Below are 14,972 nucleotides of genomic sequence, written 5' to 3'. Positions count from 1 at the left end.
CTCCACACACATAATAAAGTAAATGAACTGACCGGTGAGGCTGGTGTAAGAAACTGGGCCATTTGAAAATGCTCATGGGAGTACGCCTTATTATCCGAGATCCGGATTCGATCCAAGATCCGCTCTGAAAATAGGATATCCGGAGTGTCCGGATCCGAATCCGGATAGTAAAATCTTGGATCCGTTCAAACCGAATCCGAATCCGGATATCTTAGTTTTTAGGTCTGGATATCCAGATTCGGATCCGTATTTTAAAAACACATTAAATTTTAAAATTTCATTAATATTTATACATGAATTAATCTTATAATATTATATTTTACTTTTTACAATATTATAGACATATATAAATATATTTATAAATATTTAATTTATGTATTATATTAAAAAAATATTATTTTTTAAAAAATATTATTTTTAATTATTTTTACGGATCCGGATCCGGATCCAGATATCCACGGGTAATAAGATATCAAGACGGATATCCGAAATCCAGATAAAATTCATAGATCCGACGGATCCGAATCCGGATACCCTGAATTTCTCGGATATCCGGATCCGTCCCAGGCCTACATGGAAGGTTGTTTGCCTGTCTCATCAAGAGGTGAGTTTAAATACACAAAAAACTCCAAATTTAAAATTGAGGTACTATGATGATGAGATACACATTGTTCTCTATTTTTCTGTTAAGGCTAAACAACTCACTACTCTTGCTGTGTCAAAGGAAAACTTAAGAGACAATTAGAGAAATACTCTTAGAAAGAGATGAAATCAGTGAAAACTACACAAGACAAGACATAAATGCATAAGGAAATAACATTTGACGCGCAAGAGGACGATATTACCCCTAATCCATCGTACAAGGAGCCAGTTGGTGTGTTACGTCAGGGGACAAAGGTCTGAAAAGTAGCTTATAGCTTAGCTGAGGTTTGCAGATGAAAGTTGCTAGCCATATGTTTTTTCAATATATACAACCATATTATTTTAAAAAAAATTAAAGGCCATGGAGGAAAAGTAATGGAGAGAAATCCATAACAGTATGACTAACAATATAATTAACAATATGAAAGTTATTAGGATAAATTATATCTTTCCAAGACAACCATAGAAAAATAATAAACAATACGACTAACTCATCTCCATATGATGTTTACAGTCCTACTATTAGATGTTATAAATTATATCATCGTCTAAATTTGCTAATTAACTATAACATTAGTATGTAAGAGTTTTGTAATAAGCACATCCATCAATGTTAACTGATAAGAAAAATGTTAGACGAAAACTTTATAGTTAACCATAATACATATTGTTAAACGAGAAAACGAAAAAAGGAAGGACAACATTTTATAGTTAACGACAATCTATAATGTATGACTCTGAAGCATCTGTTGAGTCCGTCCTGGTTACAAAACTATCTACCAGAAGCTGAAGGCAAGTTCCCCATATCATCAACGCAATCATCTTCTACCTGGTTCTCCCACCCATAATCGTGTTTGGGACAATCAAAAAGCGTTTAATATCCATAAGATATCATCCAAGCTAACATCTGGTTTACAATGATGAATCACCCAAACTCCTCGGAAACCACTTAGTGGTGGGATATCCACTAGCATCATATATAGTGCAGAGGCTCTTATGCTCGCCACAATCAACCTACAACACAACAATGCTCAAGTTAAAATAATCAATAACATACATAATCGTTAATGTTCAATTTTTGGTTTAAAAATATATATATCAGAGTAAAAATCATGTATTGGATAATAAATAACTCATCAATTAATATACCATGTAAACATAGCAATGTATCAGTTAACATGTCATGTATCTCAACCATGTAACATCCAAGAAATCATGTAAGAACTAAATGTTTTGTTAACAAGTTATAATTATTTGTCTCATGTTAAAAGAATCAATAACATATATATATTAGTTAATACTCATTTTTTGGTCATAAGTCGTGTATCAGTTAACAAAATATGTATCAAATAATAAATCAAATATCTACTAATAAATTATGTCTCCAACAATGTATCAATTAACAAATTATGTAAATTAAAAATTTGACAATTTCCTACCTGTTTAAAATTTGTGGTACTATTTTATAACAACTAACAAAACATGTATCTTAAGCAATGAAATAAAATAGAAAATTCGTTGAAATTTAAATAATATCAGATAATCGATATAAAAAATTTAACATAGAAGTTACCCAATTTGGACAACAACTTCAAGAATTCATCATGACCCAACTCAAAAAATTGTCGCTGTTTAGCAACTTTCAAATCTTGGAAAGTACTTCTTCAATCCGACACAATTTTCACCAACGCCGCAAAACACATCTCAACTCTGATTTGAGCACAAATCTAAGGACCAAATCCAAGAAGATAAAATATCAATTATTTAAGAAGAATAATTAAACCCAAAAAAAAACAATGAAAACAATAAAATCTAATTTGAATCCTTTAGTAAAAACATAAAATATTGTTAATAGGTGGGAGGAGAGGAAAGAAAATTATGAGAGAAAATAAAAACTAGTTAGAAAAGTAGACGAGAAAGAAAAGAAAATACAGAAGACTAAAAAAGAGATGAGAGAGAACTATAGAGCAACTTGTGTGTTTTGGGGAATGAGCCACAAAACAGTAATGCACTATAGGTTTCAGAGCAACTGACAGAACTACTTACCTTTTTTTTTTTTTTTTTTTTTTGGCTCAACAACAACTTCATGTTAATCTAAATTCATTGTCTTACAAAAGGTTTATCAGTCATTACACATGAACTTAACCACTCAGGCACCATAAAATAAAGCTTAAAGACAAAGAACGTAAACGTAGTAGTCTCCTTCGCTATTCTATCTGCGGATTTATTACCACTTCGAAGATAGTACCTCACTTTATAACCTTCATTTCTTGACAGCATTGTAGAGATATCTTGTATGATGGGTTGTAGCATAGTAGAGATATCTTGTACTACTTACCTATGGGTGGAAATAAGAGAAGAGTAAACTAGGTTAAAATCGTCATACAAATATTAATGTCAACTCGGATGTAAAGACCTAATTAGAGACTAGTTTATGGTATAGAAGCCAATTATCTCAAAACTTAATTAATTGACATTGTTTGTCCATCTCACTACAAGTTTATGCATCTCAACACGTGTTGACTCAGTTTTTCTTATTTTCTGGTGTGAAGACATGAAGGCAGTCATGAACAGCTAAAAAATCTGAGGGAGATTCTCAAACGGCTGCTTATAGAGAAGACAAAACGTTTCTTTGTCTAGATAGCTAAGCTTATTGTATCAGATTAATGGTTTATGTTTAATAAAACAAGATTAAAATCCATTTTAATTATACATCTTCATCACAAGCTTCTGCCAAGCGAACACTAAAGCATTTACGTGTAATTATTTCATACGACAGGGAATGTAAACTACATATCATAGAGAGACACTAGCTAGTGCTTGATCTGGGACAGCATAGTCTTGACATCTCTGCTGTTCGGTCTCTGTTTAGGATTATCCAAAGTACAATAACAAGCAATCTTCAGAACAAGAAGCATCTGTTCATCGAACCCTTGTTCCATCAGCTTCGGATCAATAGCTAGGCTTGGATTCTCCGATGTTAGTACCTTCCTCATCCACTTTATAAGACTCATCCCATCGGTACGATGGAAAAACTCATCGGAAGGAAGCTTCCCAATCACCAGAACCCCAAGAATCACCCCAAAGCTATAGATGTCACACTTGTCCGTTACCTTGAGAGTTTGATGATACTCTGGTGCTATGTATCCCACGGTACCTGAAAGCTTAGAGGTTGTAATGTGCGTGACTGCATCAGGCATCGCCCTGGCCAACCCGAAATCCGTGATTCTAGCCTCCATATCGTCGTCAAGAAGAACATTAGCCGGCTTCAAGTCTCTGTGGATGATTCTAGGTTTACTTTCCATGTGAAGATACTCCAGCCCCGCAGCTATACCTAAAGCAAGCTTGTGCCTTGCTGGCCACGTTAGCTCTTTGTTTCCAGCTGAAACCTCGGTTAGTATATCTTGCAAACTCCCGTTCTTCATGTACTCGTAGACAAGGAAGTGACACTCGAGTCTCGGGACGTGTGCTAGCAACGGGAGAAGATTCCGGTGCCGGATATGACCTACTGTGATGATCTCTGACCTGATTTGCATCATGTACCTGTTCAGAAACCTGGACTCTTCGTCTATAAGCTCGGTTGCGCTTTTACAGGGTTGTGTCACTCTCTTGACGGCTATGATCTTCCCGTTGCTTCCTGGTAGTTTGGCTTTGAAAACTTCTCCGCAGCCTCCTTTGCCGATGAGCTTAAGAGAGGCTAATGATTCTTCGTTCTCCAAGAAAGCTAAGTCTTCGGCTCTCTTGATCAAAAGGCTGAATATAGTAGGACTTAATGGTTTTTCTGGTCCTCTTCTTGCTTTGAGGATCAATCTGAAGATCACTCCGGAGATGATTCCGCCTATGCCTACGACGATGAACCGTAAGATCCATGCAACTACTTTCTTCCTTTTGTTCTTCTTCTTTTTCTTTTTCTTTTTCTTTTTCTCGTCTTTTGGAGGTGACCCTGTCGCTTTTGTTGTGGTGGTGTTGTTGGGTTTCTTCGTTGAGTTTGTAGATGGAGTTTCAGCAAGAATGTGCCTTGTTCGGTATGGAGATATCATGATTTTACTCATAACCGGAACCGGACCTTCCAATAACCGGTTTTCTGAGAAATCAAAGAACCGGAGATTATGGAAGGACACAACCGGCTCCGGTATCTTGCCTGAGAAGCGATTGTTTGCGACGGAGAGACTCTCAAGACTGCGTAAATTCTTCAAGAAGTTCAAGTTCCCAGAGAATTTGTTCGAAGAAAGATTTATAATTCTAAGATTGATCAAACCGGAGAAGTTTCCCGGAATCTGACCGGACAATCTGTTGTTTCGGACATCAAGTACTTCGAGTTTCTTGCAGTTTAAGACATCCAGTGGAAGACCACCGACCAGCTTGTTGTTAGACAAAGTGAGTTCTTTGAGCTCCGACAACATTCCGATAACCGGTGAGATGGTTCCCGCCAAGCTCCGGGAACGGTATTCGAGCCTCGTGACACGGAGAACGTATTCTCCCGTGGCGTCGGAGTGGCGTCTCTCGCAGGAAACTCCTCTGAGACCGCACGGGTTAACGCTACTGGAGGAAGGAGAGCGTTGACTGTTGACTACTAGCTCTGTTTCTATGACTTGAAGAGCTTTGAGATCTGAGGAATCGATCTCAACGGAGGAGACGAAAGGAGAGGGGAGAAGAAGAAGGAAGGGAACGGTGAGGATGAATGGCCGGAGAAAGAGATGGGCGTATCCGGTGGGAACAGCCATGTGAATCATTTCTGTTAAGAGAAAGTTGGGTGATTGTCGGAATCTTACTTTGTTTATATCGGTCCCCGGTGGATTTACTTAAAGCTTTCTGCTAGGAATTGCGGTGTCCGCCGAAGATTAAGCATTTTTTATGGCAACTCTTTTCAAGTCGTATAGCGATAATGAAAAACTTTAAAGCGAGAGAAATACAAGGAGATATATGTTGTGTTCGATGTGGAGACCCAAAGGAATGAACAAACCATGTGTTTTTTGAATGTCCTCCAGCACGTAAGTGTGGACATTATTTAAAATACCATTGAATCCTAATTTTTTTCCTACAAAGTCTCTTTTTGGTAATATGGATCATCTTTTTTGGAGAGTTAATCCAAAGATGGATGACCATCAATTTGTTTGGATATTATGGTATATATGGAAATGTCAGAACAATAAAGTATTTAGTAATCTGGATACCGACACAAAAGAAACACTTAAATTAACAGAATTAGAATCAACACTTTGCGCTGAGGTACAGATACTCACTGGTCAAAAGAAGGAACTTCAAGTGCAGACCAGAATCCTATTAATAACGTCAGGACGTTGGTGCTTTATAGATGGTTCATAGAAAGATAAGAAACTATTTTCAGGACAAGGCTAGTGTAGTACCTTACCGGGTTTTGATGGTTTATTAGGGGCAAGGAATGTAAGGGCATGTCTTTCACCTCTTCGTTCGGAGGTGGAGGCTTTGATTTGGACAATGGAATGTATGAAGAATTTAAGATAGTTCCAGGTTACGTTTGCCACAGATTGTTCTCAATTGGTGAAGATGGTTTCGGAACCAGAAGAATGGTCATCATTTGAAAGTTATCTGAAAGATATCAAATTTTTACAAGGAAGTTTCCTCAACTCAGATATTGTTCATGTACCTCGATCGGAGAACCAACGGGCGGATAGCTTAGCACGCAGTGCTATGAAACAACCGTCTTTCGTCGTTCACATGGATGCGGAGTTACCGTTTTGTTTTACAGAGTCAATATGAGTCTGTAAATGTCTTGTTGTAAAAAAAAAATATACATTGTTTATATATGGTCAGCAACTACCACTAATGAGTCTTTACGTGTTTTTTGTTCGAAAAATTAACTAAGATAATTATTTTTAAGTTTTTGTCACAAAAATAGTTTTTAAATAGGAAAATGACTAAAATAAATTTTATTAAAAGGTAAAAAATATATTTATATCCTAGATTTAACCCATGTTCGAAAACGCGGCTTGGGCGCCCGATTAACCGGCGGTACAACGCTTGGCGGCTGCAGACCATGGTGTTTTGCCTAACTCGGCCATTAAAATCGGCAAAATCAAAACGGTTTAGTTTTTGGGTTGAAAAGTTTGAAATCTGATGTCATATCACATCTCTACAAGTTTAAAGCATGAAAAAAGAGAGAAAACTCAAAAATAATGATGAAATAAGGGAAACTAATCTATGGCGGCCGTAACAAATAATTGCAGAAAACCCTAAATGTTCTTAAGGAAGATGACGACGAAATTAAAAAAATGCCACTCCTTTAAAAAACGCATAAAAGAAGCAAAATGTAGGGGTATAAAATCGAACCCGGGTACTGAACATAGCTTTAAACTGTAGTATCCACTACGCAAATGTAATTTCATTGTTTTCTTTACCAGAACTATGTTAATATACCTATATATATATCTGAAAAATTGTATATACATACAAAACTATTCTCCGATTAATCTCCGATTTTTAATCAATCTGCTAGGCCCACACTGTCCGCCCGACTTACGCCTTGCGTAATTTTGAACATGAGGTTTAACTAATCTAGTATTAGAGTTTATAATTAAGGGGTGGAGTTTGGGGATATGGTTTTAAATTTTAAAAAGTATAAAATTAAAATTAAAATTTTCAAAATAAAAAAAACTATTTTGGTTATTTTTTTCTTGGGTGTTATTTTTGTGATAAAAACTTAAAAATGATATTTGAGAAAATTACCCTTTATATTTTACGGTTTTCTTTTTCCTAAAAAAAATTAATCAATACTTTGAAAATTGGTCCAAAGATATTTTATCAATTTTATAAATAGAATTGCTATATTTAATTTAATATCTTCAAAATATATTAATATGTATACGAAAAATGGATATTTTCTAAGAAGTGTATGATTGAGTGTTTATTTCCTGGAAATAATAGTATGGGCAAATAACTGTTTAGAAAATGTGAACGCAGCGAGTCTGTTATTGACTAGAGAGTTTATAAGTCAAAGTCTCTTCTGCGGCGGGTTCCACAGGGCGCCACCCTTTTCTACACGTTAGAACTTATTGTTGTTATGTTCCGCACAAATTCGTGTTTTTTAGTCGCCCTTATTAGCGTTTAACGTCGATAAGTTCGTTGTCTTATTTAAGACTAGTTGTTTGCCCACAGTTTTACGGATAATTATATTATGCGAAGAAATATATATTATGTTTATATTATTATAATTTTTAAATAATAATTAAAATTTTAAAATTTTAATTTTTAATTTTAAATAGTTGTATAATCAAAAATTTCAATATATATTTTTAGAAGAATTGTAAGATTTAAAATAGTTCAATAACGTAAACCTTAGTCATTACAAATATTTTTATTACAATATTATAATTAATTCAGATAACTCGTTTTAGAATTACTTTATATTTTATTTTAACACGTAAGAAAATCGGGCATACTCTAACTTTTAAGAAATAAAAAAACAATTTTTTTTGTGTAAGACCAATACAATGATTGGATGTTTTTATCATGAAGATATTTTATAGCGTTTTTGTGTAGACTTTAGAAAACATAAAAAGTTCTAATAATTCTTTACCTACAAATCTAAATAAGAATATATAACCATTAAATTTCTTTCAATAAAAAAAGGTTAAAGTATCTTATTTAATTATATATAAATAACTGATAAAGAAAAAAAAATTGATAAAACATATATATTATTTCTCCAATTCTACAATTAGTTACCTTAAATCATTATTTGTAATATTACTTGTGTTATTTGGTAATTTATATTAATTAGTTCTATAATTACCTTTTATATTTAGATCTGATTAAATAAACGCTAACAACCAATCAAATTATAACTATTTTTAAAACTTAACATATTAACAATACATAAGTGACTTCTCAATTAATATATAGTATGATTTATCTCTTTAAAAACAAGGATAAATTTGGTTAACGTAAACATGAAAACATGTATTAGGAAAATGGTAGTGTAAGTAATTTCTCTCATAATTTTGTCAAATCACACTTTCTCACTCATTTTTTATTTAGTGTTTAAGATAAAATTTAAATGGGTTAAACAAATAATTTCTTCCTTTAAAACATACCTATTTTAATTAAATCTGATTAATTAATAAGACAAAATATTTTTTTTTTAATTTTTAAATAACGAAATATTGTTATTTTAGGCATGTATACTTAATATTAATGTGAGATTCAATATTATATCAAAATAAAATATTTTTATTTGTATAAAATTTTAACAAATTTTATTATTGTACATTTTAAAATTTTACTATACCACAAAATATACATCTCAGTTTTTTTTTGAATAATTTATCCTATTTGCAGTTTACATTATATTTTCTATCTTTGACTTTAATAATTGTAGAACAAGTCATTTTTATTGATCGTTTTACTCAATTTATCACAATTTTAAAAATACATAAAACTAATTAGTTCACATTTATAGTAACACAAAAAAATACATGCATCTCGACACATAAATAAAATTAAATACATAAGAATATAAAAGAACCAAACATATTTTATTATTCTTCTCTCATGTTTTATATTTATGTCTCTTTTATTTGTTTACTATTCAAAACAAGCATGTTAATTTTATTATAATCAAAGCTATATGAATTACTAGGAGTTGGCACGCCCTTCGGGCGGGTGAGTTTACACTAATATTATTTTATATTAAAATTTATTACAATTTTATGAAACATTTAAAATTTTACTTTATATCAAAATAATAAATATAACATGTTTTTATTTTAAGACCGGCTTGTAAATTTTATTAAATTTTGTTAGTGTAATTGAATTTAAATAATAGATGATTCATTGAATTTGTAGATAGTATAAATTAAATAGATATAATTTAATATTGTAATACTATACCTCCATATGTTAAATATAAAGATTTTTTTGTAAAATAACAAAAATGATATTATTTAAAAATGATTAATCTTTATTATCTTAAACCAATGAAAACAAATTTCAAACTATATAGTTTATTTTAAAAATTAAACAAAAGCTAAATGTTTAATTATTTACTCGATCATATAAATCTATGAATCGAAAAGTTTAATTTTTTAAAAACTTTCTAAATTTGTGAAATGTTACAATATCTTTGAATATGACAATAAAACAATATTTTACTAATCTTTATATATATAGTTATGATTTTAATAATGAAATAATAATCCAAATATATATATATAAGAAGATACAAATACATGTGAAAGTTTAAAATAATCTATTCAATAAAAAAAATATACCGTAAACTTATTATGTTTTAAAAATTGATAGACACATATATTATAATATATATCAATTTATAATTGAAAACAAAATATTTATATAAAAATAAATGAAAACAAAAATCCGCGCGGATTGTGCGATGGAGATCTAGTGTATTTAATTAAATCCTAATATTATTGGAACGATTGTATTAGGCCTTTTAACCAAAAAAAATCCAACCATAATGGATCCGCTAACCTAATCTACCAAGCTTGAGGCCCAATCGTATTTTAAAAAACTAAAATATATTTTATAATACTGATTTTCTTATCTAACCTATAATTTATTTTCTATCCTTTATTTCAAAGTGTTAAATACAAATAAACAATTTATATTATATAATACCTCCACATAAAATAACTTATTATGTCATTTTTTACATAATATTGATATAGCAATTATGAGTGTACGAATATTTTAAAAATTATCATAAAATTAAATTTAAAATAAAAATAAAACTTATAATAGGTTATTAATAAAAAATAAACTAATACTGTCATATCGATAAAAAATTAATATTATCATTTTTTTGTTGACATAATAAAACTTTCATCAAAGTCTAAAGAATCACAAGTTTATGCAATATTTAAAAGTATTTGGCTAATTTAATTAAAAATAGTATCAAATCACGGGTTAATAGCAAGTCTTGGGTTTTTATTGAGGTTTTCAATTGGATTATAATAAATGAATTTTTCATTAAATCCGGACCGGATTATAAAAAAAATTCACTTTTACTGGTTCAACCACTTATTTGGGTCAGATATGAAAATAGTACTTGAAACTCAAACATTATAATAAAAAAAACTTTTGAATTATTTGTTTTCTAATAAAAAATTGAGATAAAAACACTCATGCTTTCAAAAATAGTAGTAGCTTCTAAATCGAATAAGGATTAAAAATAGGGATAATTTGAAAAATACTCTATTAATAGTTTATATTTTGAAAAGTACACTTTCTTTTTTACTTTTTGAAAAATACACTTTATTAAATATGAAATGACATTTTTATCCATATTAGATATTTCTATAATTACAATATAAATTCAAAATCAATAATAATAATGATGCTAATAATTCTCTATTTCTATAACGTTTCTCTTTCGTTCCATAATTCTATTTCAAAAGCATTGTTGCACCTTAGCTCTTTGCCTCTTTTCGTTTTGTTTTTTTGGTAAAATATTAAATTTTATACCAAGATTTAAATTTTTTGACAGACATTACACAGAGACAAGTAGCAGAATGCACAAAATTAAGCTAACACAAGGACCTAAGGAACAAATTAACTAAAGCGGAAGCAGGATGGACTCCGACTTAGTCATAAACCTTAACGCAGCACCGAAAGACCAGAGGACGAAGCATGAACGGAATGAACAATCAGTCGCCACGAGCTACCGGAGAGAAAGGCGCCCTCAAACCTTGAAACACACGGCTCCTGCAGCTTCCAATTAGCTCACATGCCACAACCTGTCCCAAGAATCAGTCCCGGACACGCTAAATTACCGGACAAATACCAACCCGGCAGCACGAGAAGGATCCCAAATGACGATGCCGTCGTTCAAAGACAGTAGCTGAAGGTTGCTGCCTCCGACCCACTGTCCCGAGACCGTTACACCCATTTAACCCGAGACTCGTATAGAGTAAGGGGACCAGACGGGCACACCTTCTCCAAGAAGCATCCACCAAGTAAACTAGAGAGCTGGAAGCCGAACTAAGGCCTTACCCTTGACAAAGAATCCAACAAACCTCACCTCAGCGAACCTGCCACATAGATGCCATAAGGAGAGAGAGCCGACGACCAAGAGTGCCACACCACCGAGTCCACACTAGTTCAGAGAGAGACTAACATCTACACACGCCACAAGCAAGCTCGGAGACGTAACAGAGATGGCAGCCACTCCCACGCGCTGCCACTGGACCACCGCAAGAGAGAGATCAACGAAGACTCCTATCCTCACACGGACCCAACACGCTACCTTCGGAGACCACTGGAGGTCACTAAAGCAGGAGGAAGAACCAAGAGACCCACGGATCTCAAACCCTATATCCACGACAAGTACAACTCCGAACCCAGCCACGCGCCACCCTGAGAGGGAGACGACCCGAGGCGGAGCTACTCGGTGCCTCACGCATCGTCGATCCGAGGAGAACCCACCACGGAAAACCACCGGACAGAGACTTCACCGACCAGAGCTGTAACCTAACACGAAGAGCGGCGAACCGTCCTCAAGCCTACCGGGATCCGCGTGCTCGCCCAGATCTAGCCCGAAATCTCCAGATCTAAACCGGAAAGCTTCGGGAAACACAACCTCCGCCGCAAATTGAGAGAACACAGTGAGACAGAGATAAACAGAGGGAGAGAAGACAGAGGGGCTCCGGCAACCGCCCAAGGGGACGCGGCGGCGCCGGAGAAGCAAGACAACGGTAAGAAACTAGAGAGAGGTTAGGGAGAATAAGGATAGAGAGAGAGAGAGAGAGGAGCGTGACTTTTAAAACTGTTGTGGGTAAACTTTTTATAGTGACTGACCCCACCCCGAAAGGCCCCGCATCCATGAAAACCCCTTAGGACTTTTTTTTTAGAGGTTTCAGTACCACCCCGCCGACAGAGAGTCGAACCCGCGACCTCTGGCAGTCGTGTGTGAGAATCCCTTCAGTACTGCCGCTAGGCCACCTGAGGTATCTCCCTCTTTTCGTTTGGCATTAGACATTAGAGTGTGTGCATTCAAAAAAAAACATGATTCTTGATCCTTTGCGTGTTGAATGATATTTTACTGGTTTGTGATAATGAGTTTTGAAATTTATCAATATCAAAACAAAAGAAGCTAGAAAATGTTGATCTGCAAAGGTACAATAAACTCCACTATGGACTTCTTGCAAGTCTTTTAGAGTGTTCTTATTTAGATCCCTACGTTGTTTTCTTGATCAAACAGATCTCTGCAAGTTTGGTCTCTGCTTTTTATCAGTGTATTTTATACAATGGTGAAAGAAAGAGATAGTTTGGTAACTGACGTAAATGAAAGCCATAAAAGTGATTCACATTTTTTTCCTGTAATCCATTTTAATACATGTAGACTGTATGTAGGTGTATCCGCAAGTTATATGTATTCTATTTTGTATCTTCTCTATATAGAAAGACCATTTAATAAAGTTTCTCATATTGTTGGGAAAAAATATCACGAAGAAGACTACAAATGACATTCGCTTGTTCTCTTCTTTTTTTATCAAAAAAATAGATATATTTAAGAAGATATATTGTGTAGATATTAAAAAGATTTTTTTAATGATCTTTTTCTTGTTTTTAAATAAATTATAATGATATAAATTGATGATAAAATAAAGTACTCAGATTGGATAATTTTGTAAATTCATAAGTACAGAAGTGGATTTTTCAAAAAACTTAAACCATGGTGTAATTTTCAAATTAAGATCTCATATAAATGTATTTTTCCAAATTTTTCCTTAAAAATATTGTATATTGTTGGTTAGAACTATAATACAAATATATGACAGAAAAAACTTATTTTCAGTTTAAACTTATCATTACTATATATATATATATGTTATTAAGTCACACATATCATCTTTAAATCTATTTCGAAAAATATCACATTCTGAAAAAAAAAATAATTAAAATATAAACAATTCAATTGTTAAGATTTGAAACGAAAATAATAGTAGTTTTTAAATCAGTTTTGGATCAATAATGAAAAAAAAACAAATCCGCGCTTTCTAAGCGCGGATCAAAATTTATTGTAATCTATCAATACTGAAGTACATTTAGATATTAACCCATGTTTTATCTTAATATTTACTTTTTCTGCCACTGACCTTATCTTTAAATTTTTTGTTTAATTAAAAGGCTTACGCCAATTTGATTCATAATATCAAAAAACCCGTTACTGTTGTAAAAGAATGGGGAAACTGAATATCTTATTTCTGAATAATAAGTTCTCTTTATATAAGGGTTACAAGGAAGAGATAAATGGAAAGAGTACAAAACCTAATCCAAGAGGAAATAGGAAAACTACTAAAGATAACAAGAAAAGGAAAACATCCTAATCCTAAGTCGGCCAAGGCTAGATGACTTAATACTAAGTCGTCCAAGGCTAGCCGACCTAATACTAAGTCGGCCAAGGCTAGCCGACCTAATACTAAGTCGGCCAAGGGTAGCCGACTCTCTCTCTCCCTTGGTCGCGGCTGCGGCTGGGCCTGGGCGTGGCTGATGGGCCTTCTCTTCTGGTCTTGGTTAATAGCAATCCACTCCATGATTTATAACACTCCCCCTTGGATGCTATAACCATATGGGTTTGTATCATGCACGACGTTGCCTCATTAAAACCTCTCTAGGAAAACCAAAACCCAAAGGTGGGAAAAATGGAAACCGTAGACAGGAAAAGAGTACAACACATGATACTCCCCCTGATGAAGGCATCACTGAAGATCCTTCAGCTGGTGCATTCCTATCTGATGAACCAGCTTCTTGAACGTTGAGGTTGGCAGAGACTTGGTGAAAAGATCGGCTGAATTGTCACTGGACCAAACTTGAACCACTTGAACTTCTTTAGCCTGCTGCAGGTCGTGGGCGAAGAAGAATTTGGGCAAGATGTGCTTTGTTCTATCTCCCTTAATGTATCCATCTTTGAGCTGAGCTATGCAAGCTGCATTGTCCTCATAGATGATCGTTGGCTCTTCCTTTTCTTTTCCCACGGCCAGGCCACTCTCTTTTAAGATATGGCCGGTCATGTTCCTCAACCACACAAGCTCTCGGCTTGCTTCAAACATGGCTATGATCTCGGCATGATTAGAGGATGTGGCCACTAAGGATTATTTTGTGGACCGACAACATACTGCAGCCCCACTGTGCATAAACACATATCCTGTCTGAGATCTAGCATTGTGTGGGTCAGATAAGTACCCAGCATCTGCATATCCGGCCAAGCTCTTTCCCGGCTGGTCGGTATAGAACAATCCAAGGTCCGTTGTTCCTTGCAGATATCTGAACAGATGTTTTATTCCATTTCAGTGCCTAAGTGTCGGACATGAACTAAAGCTAGACAGTAAACT

At 33.8% G+C, this 14,972-nt stretch overlaps 1 protein-coding gene across 1 annotated transcript; it reads right to left on the bottom strand.

Annotated features, from left to right (window-relative positions):
- Nucleotides 1-3,298: 3,298 nt before the first annotated feature.
- Nucleotides 3,299-5,498, bottom strand: LOC106342055 (leucine-rich repeat receptor-like serine/threonine/tyrosine-protein kinase SOBIR1). The gene has a single exon (XM_013780846.1). The coding sequence runs from the start codon at nucleotides 5,373-5,375 to the stop codon at nucleotides 3,456-3,458; it is 1,920 nt and encodes a 639-aa protein (XP_013636300.1). The 5' UTR covers nucleotides 5,376-5,498; the 3' UTR covers nucleotides 3,299-3,455.
- Nucleotides 5,499-14,972: the final 9,474 nt, after the last annotated feature.

Source organism: Brassica oleracea, chromosome C4 (genome assembly GCF_000695525.1).
Source record: "Brassica oleracea var. oleracea cultivar TO1000 chromosome C4, BOL, whole genome shotgun sequence".
Taxonomy (NCBI): domain Eukaryota; kingdom Viridiplantae; phylum Streptophyta; class Magnoliopsida; order Brassicales; family Brassicaceae; genus Brassica; species Brassica oleracea.
The sequence above is the reverse complement of the archived record's forward strand: the minus strand, read 5'-3'. Positions and strand labels throughout refer to the sequence as shown.

Excerpts from the sequence above, each read along its gene's own strand:
- LOC106342055 (XM_013780846.1), bottom strand. The coding sequence starts at position 5,375 with ATGATTCACATGGCTGTTCCCACCGGATACGCCCATCTCTTTCTCCGG.